Here is a 13,169-nt window from a genome sequence, read left to right as displayed (position 1 = left end):
AAAAAGAGCCTTTTTGAGGTAAGGAATTTATTAATAATTTCCTGTAAGTCCTGTCCAAAATGCTGTAGTAAATTTCTTGTGATAAAATGCAGACTTCTGGAAGTACATAGAAATCCCACAGCTTCTAACGTGACTGAGTTGGAACAGTGTTTTAAAGTTTGGAATTATTATCTTGGTTCTTCCAGAAAGTTTTTGAATACCTGTCTGATGTCAGACTTGTTACTTCCATTTCTCTGCTACAATAAATGGTCTCCTGAACTCTTAAAAAGGGTACCCCGTCACATCTGCAGCTGATCTGTCATGCTGCTAGTGCAGTATATGTCAAGTGAACTTTCAATGGATGTGCTGTCACAGGATTCTTGTTTTAGCAGTGTACATTCATGACATCTAACTTGCAGTTTCATATGCTGTTGAGTGAACCAAAGGAGAATGATCGTTTACAACAGCTCCGTCCGTGAGAGACACTCCGGTGGTACTTGGAAGGGGGAAATAACTTTCCTCAAATTTCAGAAATACAGAAGATATTTCCAGTAACATTCAGCAGTTCTCTAGCTTTCCATGTGATTATATTTTTGGTTCTACATAAGAATGTGCCTTTGAAACCATGATTTCTTTCCAAATTTTTGTGCCAGTCTCTTCTAATGAGCAATACATGCTAAACCTAGTCCTTGAGCAAAATCAAACTTCTGTACAATGCAGGTTGCACTGTCTCTTTCTAAGACAGTAACTCCTCATTTGTTCATTTTCTTTACAGTGGGAACTCCATACTATATGTCCCCAGAAAGAATACATGAAAACGGCTATAACTTTAAATCTGATATCTGGTCTTTGGGCTGTTTATTGTATGAAGTAAGTATCTTCTAACTTTTTTCCCCATTTGTCTTAACCACACAGTACAGTGAAACAGGAATTGAGTAGGTCAGACTTATTTTAGCTTAGTTGTTGAGAAACTTTATGAAAATATAACTCTATACTCATCATGTGATTTTTTTAGGCTTGAAGAACAAAGAAATTGTGCCATACAGCTTGGTACTTACGCAAAGTTAATTTAGTAGGTCACAGTAGATGCTGAGGATACAGACACAAACAAGCCAGTTTACTGCATTTCGTTCTTCTGACTGTGAGGAGAGCTGTAATGAGGGCAGCATATTCATAGTTTCTCCTGAATACCATTTGTTCTAACAATAGAAAACTTATTTGAACATAAGCTACTGGTTTGTTTAATTGAATTCTGACCAATTGGAGTATCTTAATTTTGAGAGTTTTTGGTAATGAAAAGTAGGGTTTTTATACAACATGAAATCATCGTTTCTTTAACTGTATTAGAATATAGCTGGAGTATTTTCTAATTGTACATTGTCTTACAGACAAATGCACAGATACAAAGCAGGCACACTTTGTATGAACTGCATGCTTACTGTGTAACTAGTTTTTAAAGTATTTTTACATGTGTTTATTACATGCATTTTAAAAATAGGTGCTATGACTTTATAATAGTACTTTGGGTTTTGTGATTTCATTTTTAGCAGAAATCAGGGTTTGGAACAACATTGTGGTCATTTATAATTTTAAATGTATGTGTCATCTTTGAATTCAAGTGAAAGTACAAGTCAGCATTTAGAAAGTTTTTATCCTTGCCCAGAGAATTAAAAATCACTAGGATGTTTAATTATAAGGCTACTGCTCACATCCTCTTTGGATAATAGACCTCCAGGCGTCAGGGTCATGCTTTCCTGAGCTACTTTCAATTATGTGAAATGATGAAATTTTTCTTCTCACTGCAATTTTTCACAACTAGACGGAATGAGGGAATAAGTAAAAGTGCAATTTTGTGAGCTAATCAGCTATGAAAACAACTGTAGTTAAACATGTAATTCAGCTAGTTGGTTAAACAAACCTTTAGGACAAGACAGTAAAAAAGCAAATTTTCCTATAATATAGCTCTTTCTGGCAGGAGTTAATTGCTTGTTGCAGTTAACCACTTCTGGGAAGAATACTCACCTAATACAACTGAATGCTTGTTCAGCAAGGTAACCTTCTCCATCGGGCTGCTCTGAGTCATTTCTGAGACTGAGCTGTACTGGAGATGGGACTCCAGATTTATGCAGAGAGAAATATTTAGCGTTGTGCTAAGATATGTTTTTGTTGCAGGCAATATGGTCTCCTTATGGCACAGTAGTCTTAGTACTCCTTAGATTTCAAGAAGACTTAATTGTGCACTAAACATAATTCTCTGGTAGGAGTAGCAGTACTATAGTAACGTGAAAGATTTGGCATCTGAAGCATTTTTAAATTTACTTCCTACGTAGGTAAGCCTCTACTTTGTGAACGAGAGCTGTGAGATCTTGCAAATTCCAAGAAGGACTGGACGGTTACCAATTTTGCGTTCGCTAGATAAACAGCTACTTGACTTTTAAACTTTTTAGATTTTGGAAAATTAAAAATCAGGTTCATACATCTTTGAAGGAACTGTATTTTTATCTTGGCTAATTCCTTGTAATAAGAATCTTTTTCCATTTGGCTTAAAAGTAAGGAAGCCATGTTTGTTTGGTTATGAGTCACTTCTGATATTTTTCCAAATACATTGTGTAGATAAGCTGCAGAGAGCTTTAACGTACAAATTGCCCTCGGAGATGTGCGTGTCCACTGGAATCCACTTACATAACGTTGAGGGGTTTGGGATGTGATGTCAGATAGCACCACTTAACTTTGACGGTCATAACCGTACAGTGATTTTTATTAAATCTTATCAATACAGTAGCAACTGTCTTCATCCCTCACTTTCTGTAGAAATCTGTCAGCGAGATCACTTGGAGGGATGAAAATAAGTTGTTAATTCCAAGAATATAGCTACAAGCAATGGCTTCAGCAGTTCTGGCAAGATGATCAATTTAAGCACCAACAGTGATTCCTGTATAGGTATTTTTTCAACCAGTCATACTGCATGGTGGTCATTTTAAAAGGAGCTCTGGCTGTCCTGCAGTAATTGTTCTAATCAAAATGTCAAAAGCAAACCCAAATGAAGCATCAGCCGTTGTTAGTGAGTACCGAGCGCCTGTAGCCATGGCCCTCCGCAGACCTGTTTCAGCCACAACCAGGGTGCCGTCTCTTCCCCCTTTAATTCCCTGTGTCTGGCACCCCAGAAACCTCTGTTGTTTCCTTTTCATTTCTTCTCTTTTGCACATGGCCACTTAATTGGATGTGGAAAGGGAAGTTAATGGGAATTGAAAAATCCTTTTCAACCAGACTGAAATTATTGATTTTTCTATTGAAATCTGGGAGACCTTGTTTAACCCGTGATTGCTTTATGCACCCTCCGTAACGCGCCCGTGGTTGTTTTTCTTGGAGCAGTCCTGCGTGCCGGGCTCTCCACTTCTGTTCTGCTGATTGGGAGCAGTTTGCTATCAATCTCTAATTGGAGATTAGAGACTCTAATTGGAGTGTGTAATTTTTCCCCACTGATCTGCCTGTTGCCATTATGACTGCAATAGGGATGTAACTTCACCTTTTTGCCTTCAAAAACTTTGGAAAGGCTGCAGGCACCAAGGCTTTCCTGGCGGCTGCCTGCCACCGGGGCACAGCTCACGCGCCTGTCCTCAATTATTCAACCTCAGGTCTATAAAGTTTATGAGGAAAGGCTCTTCATTATTGCTGTTTTGCTGATAATGGTGGGTGAAACTGCAGAGAGGGACAGCCGTAGCCGCTGGTGAGCCCTTTGTTGCGGGTTACGAGCTCTTACGAGTGTAATTCCTCTTCTCTCTCAGCCTGCAGCCAAGCACAGTGAATGTCACGGGCACAGCAAATACTGCAGGCTGTGTCGCCTGGAGCATTGCAGCCAGAAAACTGAACAAGCCTGCAATTTTTCTGAAATGTTTTTGGGAGCCCTGTACTCAGCTCATTGTGTCCTTCAGTGTGCTTTGGGTACCTGCATTGCCATTTTTATGCCACTCTGGATATCTGATAAATATCTCTGGAAGAGCTTTGTGGAAAAAAAACTAGTCCGGAGGCACGTAGGAAGATAACCTTGGATAAGTGGCTTGAAAGAAAGTGCCCAGAACGTATCTCGTTGCTTCTCTGTAGGGCTCAGGATTCATTGTGCCAGTGCGTGTTGCAGGTTAGCAAGGGAAAAATGTAATAACCTTAAATTGTTTTAAAGAAGTCTTTATGATTCAGACCAAGTATAGTTTCTCTTAGCATGTCCTGCGTTGCTTAGCACTTGAGGTATGTTCATTGCAGTGCAATTTTGCAGCCTGCCCCTGCAGCGCCCTGCGCCGGGCCACGTCCGACTGCTGGGAATGAAACCCAAACGTTTTCAGACCCTGCCCCACTCACAACTGCCTGCCTGTCACCAAGTCGCTAATGATCCGTCAGTTGTGATTCCTAACTGCAGGATAATAGAGTGGAAGATCTAGTATTGACTGTTTTTAATTCAGCTGGGAGCTTGCTGTGTGTCAGCAGCAGGACAGCGTTCTTCTGATGGCTTTCACAGCACATGGTAATGAGCAAAAGACTAATAATTATCAAATAACCCCCTGTTAAAGACATAGTGAGAAGCATCAACTTCAGCTGGCCTCAGTATGAAAAGCTTGCCAATTTGATGCAGCTCGTGGCAAAATGCTTTAAATATCTAAACAGAGTGGATAATACCAACAATTATCCGGTGGCGCTTCGTCAGGCGGAGGCAGGGCAGTGCGGCGCTGCGTCTGACAGCGCGGGTGCCGAGCAGCATTGAGGGCCAGCACATCACGGAGTAATAAGTGGCTGGGCCGTGCTGGTATCGAGCATCCTGCTCCTGCACCTCGTGGCTGCCTGCGCAGACGTGTGGTGTGGTGCTGGTGGGTCCCGGTGGGCAGCCCTGACGCTGGCGTGGTTTGTGCGCCCCTGTGTAAGTTCAAAAAGCACCTCCTCCTAGGGCTGTTTCCCTGAGGCTCGTTGTTCAGTGCTCATTTAGACCTCCTGATTAAAAACTTGCAGTGTAGACGATTTTCCACGCACAGAGATGCAGTTTCCTTCCTGACACTTAAGTATCATATAAACATCTCTCTGTAAGGAGCCTCCGCGTGCTCTGCAAGGAGTTTTTCCCCACCAAGAGCCTTCCGTTGTGCTCTCTGTGCTGTGTGAATAATCTGTTTATGTCAGACATCTGTCGTGGGTTTGGAGATGCAAATACTGGATTAATAAAACAGAATCTGAAGAGGAAAAAGACCAGACCGATGGGGAAAAGTTTCAGTAGTTTGGATCCCCAAACTGCCTGGGTTGCTCTCTCCTAAATAGCAAATTTGCAGGGGGAGGAGATGATTGTTTCTGTAGAGGCTGAACTGCATCACTCGCACTAAAAGGTTCTTTGTATTCTAGGTAGCCAAATGTTCAAAATCAATCCATTTATTTCTTGTAGCAGTCTATTAAAAATTTACCAGTCACAGAGAGCAAATGCATTGGCTGCTCTGAACATGATCATAACCGAGGAAGCTTGAAACCGTAACAGTTATCAAAGACAGGAGCTGCTTTGTGAAGAGATGAACGCGTTCATCAGGTTTTCAGTCCTCTGTGAACCGTCTGGTTTCTAACCGGCTGCCCAGCAGCACGAGCACCCTGTGTCTCTATTTAAATGAGCAGGTACTTCGCTGCTGCGTGCTCTGGGCCGCTGTTTACAGGCAATTCTACATCTGAGATGTTTTTGGCAAATAACCACAGTGATGGGAAAACGCAGGGACTTCGCCGTGTGAGGAGGTGCAAGGAGGAGAGATGTGTGGCTGCGTGGGGGTGCCGGGAAGGGCGGCGCAAGCCCTGCCCAGAGCCCGCTGCCCCCGGCATCCTGCCGCAGGATGGCTCCGAGGGGTCCGTAACACAGGGGCAGAGCGGGGGGGCCTGGGGACACAGCCACAGCTCTGCACCCCCTGCAAGGGCGGCGGGGCCTCGGGGAGCCCCTGCGGTGTGCGGAGCTGTCTGACCTCGGCAGCAGCATTTGCTCACAGTCAAAGACCAAAATTTGCTCCTGCAAGCCGGCAGTACTGAGGGCTATTAAATCTTTCACATTTCTGAAATGCTTTCTCTGTTTTCCTCTCCAGATGGCAGCTCTTCAGAGTCCTTTCTATGGAGATAAAATGAACCTGTTTTCTCTTTGCCAAAAAATAGAGCAATGTGACTACCCACCTCTTCCAGCTGAACATTATTCTGAAAAGGTAAATTGGGAGCATTTTTGGAGGGGAATGTGGGGGTGCTGTGAAGTACCGCCCCGAGCACAGGAGAGGAGGCCAGGAGGAAAAGAGCCCATGTCTAAGGTAGAGCAGGGGCTGGCCAGAGAGAATGCCCTGGGTGCCTTTATGGCTGGCTAAGGAAGCTATTGTTGTGATGTCTGAATATCAACAAGCTAAATTAAGACAGAAAAGATTTTTTTAATGCGATTTCTTAACATGGGGAGCATTTTGATACTGAAAGTCTGTTATGCTGGCAAAAAACAACAATGAACCGTGGGAAAGCCCTCTCCTTGCTTCCCTTCCCTTAAAATAACATACCATAAAGCAGTGCTTAAATTTTTGTTTGTGTAGATTTCAGTTTGTTACAAGGAGGGGATTTTTTTTATTATTATTATTTTTTTAAATAGAGGGGGAGGGAAGGAAAGTCGCTTAGTCTAACACAGTAAGTGTCAATACACCAGCTGGGTAGGGGGGATTTTTGAAATTTGGGTTTTGTTCATATGAAAGGAAGGGATGGAGAGCAGAAGCTGAGCTGGTCTACCTTAAAAAAAAAAATTTAAAAAATCCACTATGTATACTTGCTCGGTGATGTTTCACGTAAGCTGCGAACACCCATGTTGTTTTTTAGGCAGGGCTGTTGGAGCTTTGCTTTTTTTTCTTTTAAGATTTCCTTACCTTGACAAACCATCTGTTTTCCTTACTTCCTCATTCACTTACAGTTGCCTGCTATTTGAAAGGAAATGGCTAATGTAATTTTAAATGTTCACCATACCCTTCAAGGGTTTTCTTTTGTTTTATTTCTGCCTCAAAGTTGTGAGGGGCAAGAGGCAGGCTACAGGGCTACAGCAGTTAGCGGCGGCCCCGTGTCCGACCTGCTCGGCATCTGGGCTGCTGCGCGCTGGGCACACGCAGGGTGAGTGGGGTGCAGGAGTGCTTTTCCCCAGACTGGACATAATTAACTCCCTTTTAATGGCATTTAAAAGAGGAGTAAGAACACCAAGATTTCACCAAGCTTGACTGAGCTGCATGCGGCGCTGCACGGTGCGAGTCGCTCAGGCAGGGCTGTGGAGGGGCCTGCGTGGAGCGCGCTGTGCCTCGCTCCGGCCTGAGCCCCGACCCGGTCTCTTGGGGCTGGTGTCGTACTGTCCTCTGGGCCACCACACAGTTTACATAAGTTACGTAGCAAAAGAACCATTGTGAGATTATTCGAGAGCTGTTGTGGAAGAGTGGATTTTTTTTCCCAAGCTGCCGTGGCAGCAAGTCCCAGCTCTGTGCGTTCACGTTCGCCATGCTGTTGTAGCGTGCATCTCAGGATATGCCTGCTGGCAGCAAGAATTAGTGTAAGTTGACAGATGTGTTTCCTGTCTTTACAATTACTGTCTGTTTGCTTCCCTCTGGCAGTGCTAAAGAGTGTGTGTAGTGTAGTGATACAATCCAGGGTGAGAAGGATGGTTTAAAGCTCAAAGGCGCCAGGTCCCAGAGAACTAGACTCCAGATGGTGTTCATACACTATTAACAGAATGCTTGACAAAGTCTGAGGAGGGCTGTGCCTTTGGCTGTAGCTTAGCTCGCTGTATGAGCTGCTGCTGCTTACATCAACCACAAAGAGCTTTAATTCTGAGTATTAGAACGTGGCTCCACCACGAGTGGTATCTGGTGCTGTAGGTGGCCTTAAAGATTGGACTTTGGAGATTATTTTGGAGTGAGGGGCCAAAGGGAAAGGTGGGTTAGTGTCTTCCACCAGCCAAGCTAGATCAACCATGCAGGCTGGGTCCTTCCGAAAGGCTCAGAAATGTGGCAGCACTTCCCGGCAGCAGCAAGCTGCACCAGAAGGAATTCGTTCTTCCCGTGACGGGCAGGGGTTGGTTACCTCTGTCTGGACATGTGAGTTTTCCTTGAAGAGCGAGTGTCTCCATCTTAGATGGAAAGGGCAGATTCTTTAAGCAGCTCTAATATTGTCCCTGCAGCAGGGTTGAAAGTGATGTGGGAAGGCAGCAGAGCCTTTGCGTCCTCCCACCCTGGGGCAGGGACACGGATTAGGCCGTGCCAAGCTACCGGTTCTCAGTGGTGTTCTGGAGCCGTCAGCACGTCCGTCCTTTGCCCGGCAATGCAGCCTCAAACCAAGGCTTCAGCTGCAGGCTAGCTGCTGATCCACGAGTGTTTTACGTGGGGCATTGTTTCACGTGGACAAGGCAGAGCATTTATGGAGGAATGCCTGCTTTCATGGCGTTCCCCCTCAGCAGTGTCCTCCTGGCGGTAGCCTTCTGTTCAGTCCAGTCTCCCGAGGAACTGGGTTACTCTCTGTTAGCAGGAGGAGCTGGGACTGCAGCCAGGATTGGTTTTCTCTCAGAGACAAGCTTACTAGTAATGGGTTGACTATCGAAGCGTGGTCTGCCGGTTCCTTACAGCTGATGCAGAAGTGCCTGCACTGTGGTGGTTGAGAACAGAACTTCCCACGCTCTGCCGAAGCGCCTTGGTTTACCTGGGAGCGCAGCTGCTGGGTGGATACATTGGACTGAGAGCGCAGGCTTCGGGCAGAGCTTTAGAAGCACCGTGGTTGTTTGTGGGTGCTTTGTTGTGGACAGCTCAGGGCTCAGGTGCGTGTCAAATCGTTGGGGTCTCAGCTGTTACAAACCACCACTTGCCCTCGGATGAATCGGACAGGTCACCACGGCAGGTGTGAGAGTGGGACAGGGCCAGAGGGACAGCGGGGCTGACTTTACTGAGGATGGGCTTGCCAGGTTTTACATCTCAGCGTGTGCCTACAGCAGGATCGGGAGGTGGTGAGGTAGTGACCGCGTTATGGCGCGTCCTGCTTGCATGGGACGTGTGCCCGTGGCACTGTCCTGCCTGCGTGCCGACTGCCCTCAGAAATCCTGCTGGAGTGGGCTTCAGCCCCTGCGACAGCCTGCAGCACGGGGCCTTGCTCTGCTCAGAGCTGAAACCTCATTTGGGTACGTTCAGTAATGCAGCTGAAATGTGTGCCTGATAGCTGTATGGTCATGCTTTTAATTACCATTAAAATAATTGGCACTGTGGCTACTGGGAGGATGTGAGAAGATCAGAGGCTCAAGGCTGTTTCTCCCTACGCCTCGGGGGTACGAGCAGCTTTCAGTGTCTGTATAATTAAAAGCTACAATCTTTCATGTGCACAATAAAGAGTGTAGGGAGGTGGGGAGACTTCACCCTTCTGCATTTTATTTATTAAACATAATCAATGACCAGTCTCTCCTTCACAAAGGTTTTCTAGGAAACATTGGTGTTCGACAGCCATGCTCAGGCATCCTGTGTCTCAAGACAGAGGTGCTGTTCAGATGTTTTACGTTAAAACCCTGCCGGCTTGTTACAAAGGGTTGATGTGGGCAGTACGGCTGCTGTACAGGAGAGTTCTGTTCAGGACAGGTTTTTAAACCCCTCCTTCTACTTTCCCCTTTCTTCTGATTCCCCTTTCACTGACACGTCCATCCGTGTCTGTCGGCTCACCTGGACTTCTGGAAGGTCAGTCCTTCCTCACGTGCACGTCCTGCTCCTGCCCCTGGTGCCCAGCTCCCCGTGCCCCTGCTGCTTCCCCTGCCCGTGCCCACCCGGCCGTGCCGCAGGCCCCACTGAGCGAGCTGCTGTCACCTGATGGCATTGCTCAGCCTCACCGCTTCTCTGAAGCAAATCAAAAATCCCACTAGAAAAAAGGTTGTTTCTGTTTGTTTGTTTTTAAAGCTCTGAAACTAGCAGAGTCAGGAGCAGTGGAGCAGCCAGGCGGCTGCTGGGCCCTCTGGAGCCGCGCGACGTCTCTGAGCAGTGAACGGCGAACCCACCAAGTACACAGGTGCTAGCGGTGCACTGTAAATGACACGAAATCCACTGTGATGTGTGGACTAAAGCTCCTGTGCCGATGGTTTGGTGGAAAAGGGTCTCTCTAGTCCTTCCATGGGGCGGGAGAGGAGGGGGAACAAATGCGTGCCTGCAGTCTGCCCAGGACCATCCACGTGTAAAAGGGCTCCTAGCTCCTGCCCGGCAGCCCAGTGCTCAGACAGCCCCAAAGCCTTTTCCAGTGAGAAATGAGCTGATCCATTTACGTGTTTGCATGCCTGTTTTTCTGTCTTTCAGCTACGGGAGTTGGTCAGCATGTGCATATACCCCGATCCCGATCAAAGACCTGATATTGGTTACGTGCACCAAATAGCAAAACAAATGCATGTTTGGACCTCCAGCACTTGAACCATCTGCAAACACTCTCAAAAGCCAGCACAGCTTAGTCTTACTTGAATTTTTTTCTCAGATGAAACCGACTGGTGCCTAGTCACGCAAGCGAGAGGGTTGAGCACTCGTAGCAAGATGCTCTATTATTTCTGCAGGTTATTTGACAAGGACTCTTACAAGGTGGTCATGCTTTAAAGTGAAGATTCTGTGAGGTATTGCAAGTGATTTTTTTTTTTTTTAAGCCAATAACATGTTACAGTTGTAGATCATTTAAGGGTCCTTTCTTAAAACTGTCGTGTGTAATCTAGGATAGATTATATTAACAAGGGTGTCAGAGCATTTGACACACCTCTTCTATCTTAACTGTAATGTGAAATATTGAAATAATTCCTTCGGTGAAATCACTTTATACTAATGTAAGAATTACAGTAGATTTTTGTGTAATTTGTATAACTGCTACTTTGCCTCTTCTGCAAATGGTTAATAGCGAATTCAATTTTTACTTTGTGTATTTTAAAGCATCCATTTATGTGTTTTTATTAATTTCCTCCTCTTCAGACTTAGAAACTGGGAGGGGCATGGGAGGAGAGAAATGCATTTGTTTCATGATTTTTTTATTTTTTTTTTTAACTGAAAACTTAAGAGTGAATATTTTGCTGATGCATTTACTTGCTAATTTGACTACAGTCAATTAGATGAATTCAGCATATAGCTGGGGGGGGAAGTAAAAAAAAAAAAACACATGCCAAACAAACCCCAAACTATCATGCTTCTGCAAATAATTCCTCTAAACTTATCTTCCCATTTGTTGTGACTATTTTTAGACTACAAATTCATATTGAAAACCAGTGTTTAATACAGCTAGATTTTTGGGGAAGATACTTTTACACATTCAGTAGTATGTTAAGTACCAGTAGGTAAAACTTAAGCAAAGCAGTGTTTTAAACTCTGAAACATTTAAAAAACAAGTAAGTAAAATGCTTTGTGTATCTAATTCTACATAAGGATCAGCCCCGTCTATATAACTGTGAAAGCTAATTTACAGAATGTGAATTTTTATAAAAATCTCAACCTGATTTGAAGGAGTCATCTTCTTTAACTAAATGAAAATTTTCAACCAACTAAATTCATTCATTGAATCAATGATTTGTTTCATTACTGTCAATGAAAAATATTCACTGCTTTAGGAACAAAACTTGGATTCACGTTCAAGTGTTTCCATTTCATTTGCCTGTTCAGAGGAACAGTGCTGCACTTAGTGTTCTTGAGGACTACAGCGGGGGAAATAAATAAGCCTGTTCTGTTACAGCGCTGCTTCCATGTGTGACGGTGGCTAATGCCAAAATGTAGATTTGTGTGTGACAGTTCAAATGCAGCCTGTGCCTTTTTTTCTGTTGTTGTTGTTTTGTTGTTTTTTTTCTTTAAGAAAAGAATACAATTTTTTTTTTTTTTTGAAATAAGATTAGGGTTAGAGGGTTACATACATATATATGCTTTTAGTGTTTTTTTTTAACCTAATTTTCTCTACTTAAAGGAAAACTGCAGTGCCATCTTCAACTACTTTCCATCAAATTTTGAAGTATTTATATAGGTAGCAAAGAAAAGCTATTAATTGCTGTGAATAATGTTGGTATCATTAATGCAAGGTGCCATTTTATCGAGGCTTCTCAGCAGAAAGTTGATCTTGCTGCTCTCCTGAGAGATTGAGGAAATTCAAATCAGCATGAGAATGTAGGAAAGGCACCAAATTGCTTCCACCATTCCCATGCTAACTTGCTTAATTTATAGCCAGCTTCTTTAGCAATTCTTAGATTCAAGAGTGAAGACTGTCACTTTCACACTGCAGGTTTCCTTTAAGCTGTGGTGGCAGCTACACATTCATAGGGATGGCTGTGCTGCGCCTCTATTGGTGTGACATAGAAAAGGATCTCTGGCTTCCAGGGAAGCTCAGCTTAAATTTGAGTATCTTGAGAAGTCTGGTCACTTTCTTGCTGCATAAAATTCATTAGTGCTTATAAGTAAATGTATTTCAAAAGGTAATTTTTTTTTTGCAATTGTGCATTTTTAGATAAATAAAAAAAATGATTTACAAAATAAACACCTTTGTTTAAAAAAAAAAAAGTCAACTATAGAGGGGGAAAAAATTAAAAAAACACTCAAACAGGACTAAATGTGTGTGAAATTTGCTAACAGCTACCATGATATATAGATACCTGACAAAAAGCTCTGCTGCTGGAAAATGGCCTACATAAGCTGTTATCAGTTGTCCTGATGGAAAACTGTACACAAGTCTTCAACCTCTAGAAGTGTGGCTGCTCTAAAGATTTTTTTTCCTCCGGATGGCTGTTCCAGGATGGTAAGACTAGGGCCTAGTACCAATTAACCTTTTGAAGCTGACTGTAAATGTTATGCATTCTCTTTTGAGTAGATGAGAAAATAATTTTATAGGTGGATTTTCAGTTAGCTTTTCTTTTGCTTAAGATTATGGAATACAGTGTAAAACAACTTGAAATCAGTTCATCTCAATGAGCATGAACTCAGGATTTTAGGACAAAAAAGTTCCAAGTGAAGGCTTATAGAAAAATTCAGGCAAGTAAGACAATTAAGACTTCTAAATGATGTTTTCTCTGGTTATGTAATGTAGAAATGGAAACATTTTATACCAGTGTGGATGTTGGACACTTCTAGCCCTCTTTTGTTAATAACAGATCTTTTTGGGTCGCATACAACTTATTTTCACAGTGGTAAGATGCTTCAGTTCTGTTCTGCATGAGT

At 43.6% G+C, this 13,169-nt stretch overlaps 1 protein-coding gene across 2 annotated transcripts in view; it reads left to right on the top strand.

Annotated features, from left to right (window-relative positions):
• Window positions 1-12,492, top strand: part of NEK6 (NIMA related kinase 6) — a 63,962-nt gene extending 51,470 nt beyond the window's left edge. For both annotated transcript variants that reach the window (XM_066980616.1, XM_066980617.1), the window contains exons 8-10: window positions 755-849; window positions 6,069-6,182; window positions 10,302-12,492. In XM_066980616.1, the coding sequence (XP_066836717.1) occupies window positions 755-849; window positions 6,069-6,182; window positions 10,302-10,412 (320 nt within the window). In that variant the 3' untranslated portion in view covers window positions 10,413-12,492. The remainder of the gene's footprint in view (window positions 1-754; window positions 850-6,068; window positions 6,183-10,301) is intronic.
• Window positions 12,493-13,169: the final 677 nt, after the last annotated feature.

The sequence above is a fragment of the Anser cygnoides genome, chromosome 20 (assembly GCF_040182565.1).
Source record: "Anser cygnoides isolate HZ-2024a breed goose chromosome 20, Taihu_goose_T2T_genome, whole genome shotgun sequence".
Taxonomy (NCBI): Eukaryota; Metazoa; Chordata; class Aves; order Anseriformes; family Anatidae; genus Anser; species Anser cygnoides.
This window is presented reverse-complemented; position numbering and strand designations above follow the sequence as displayed.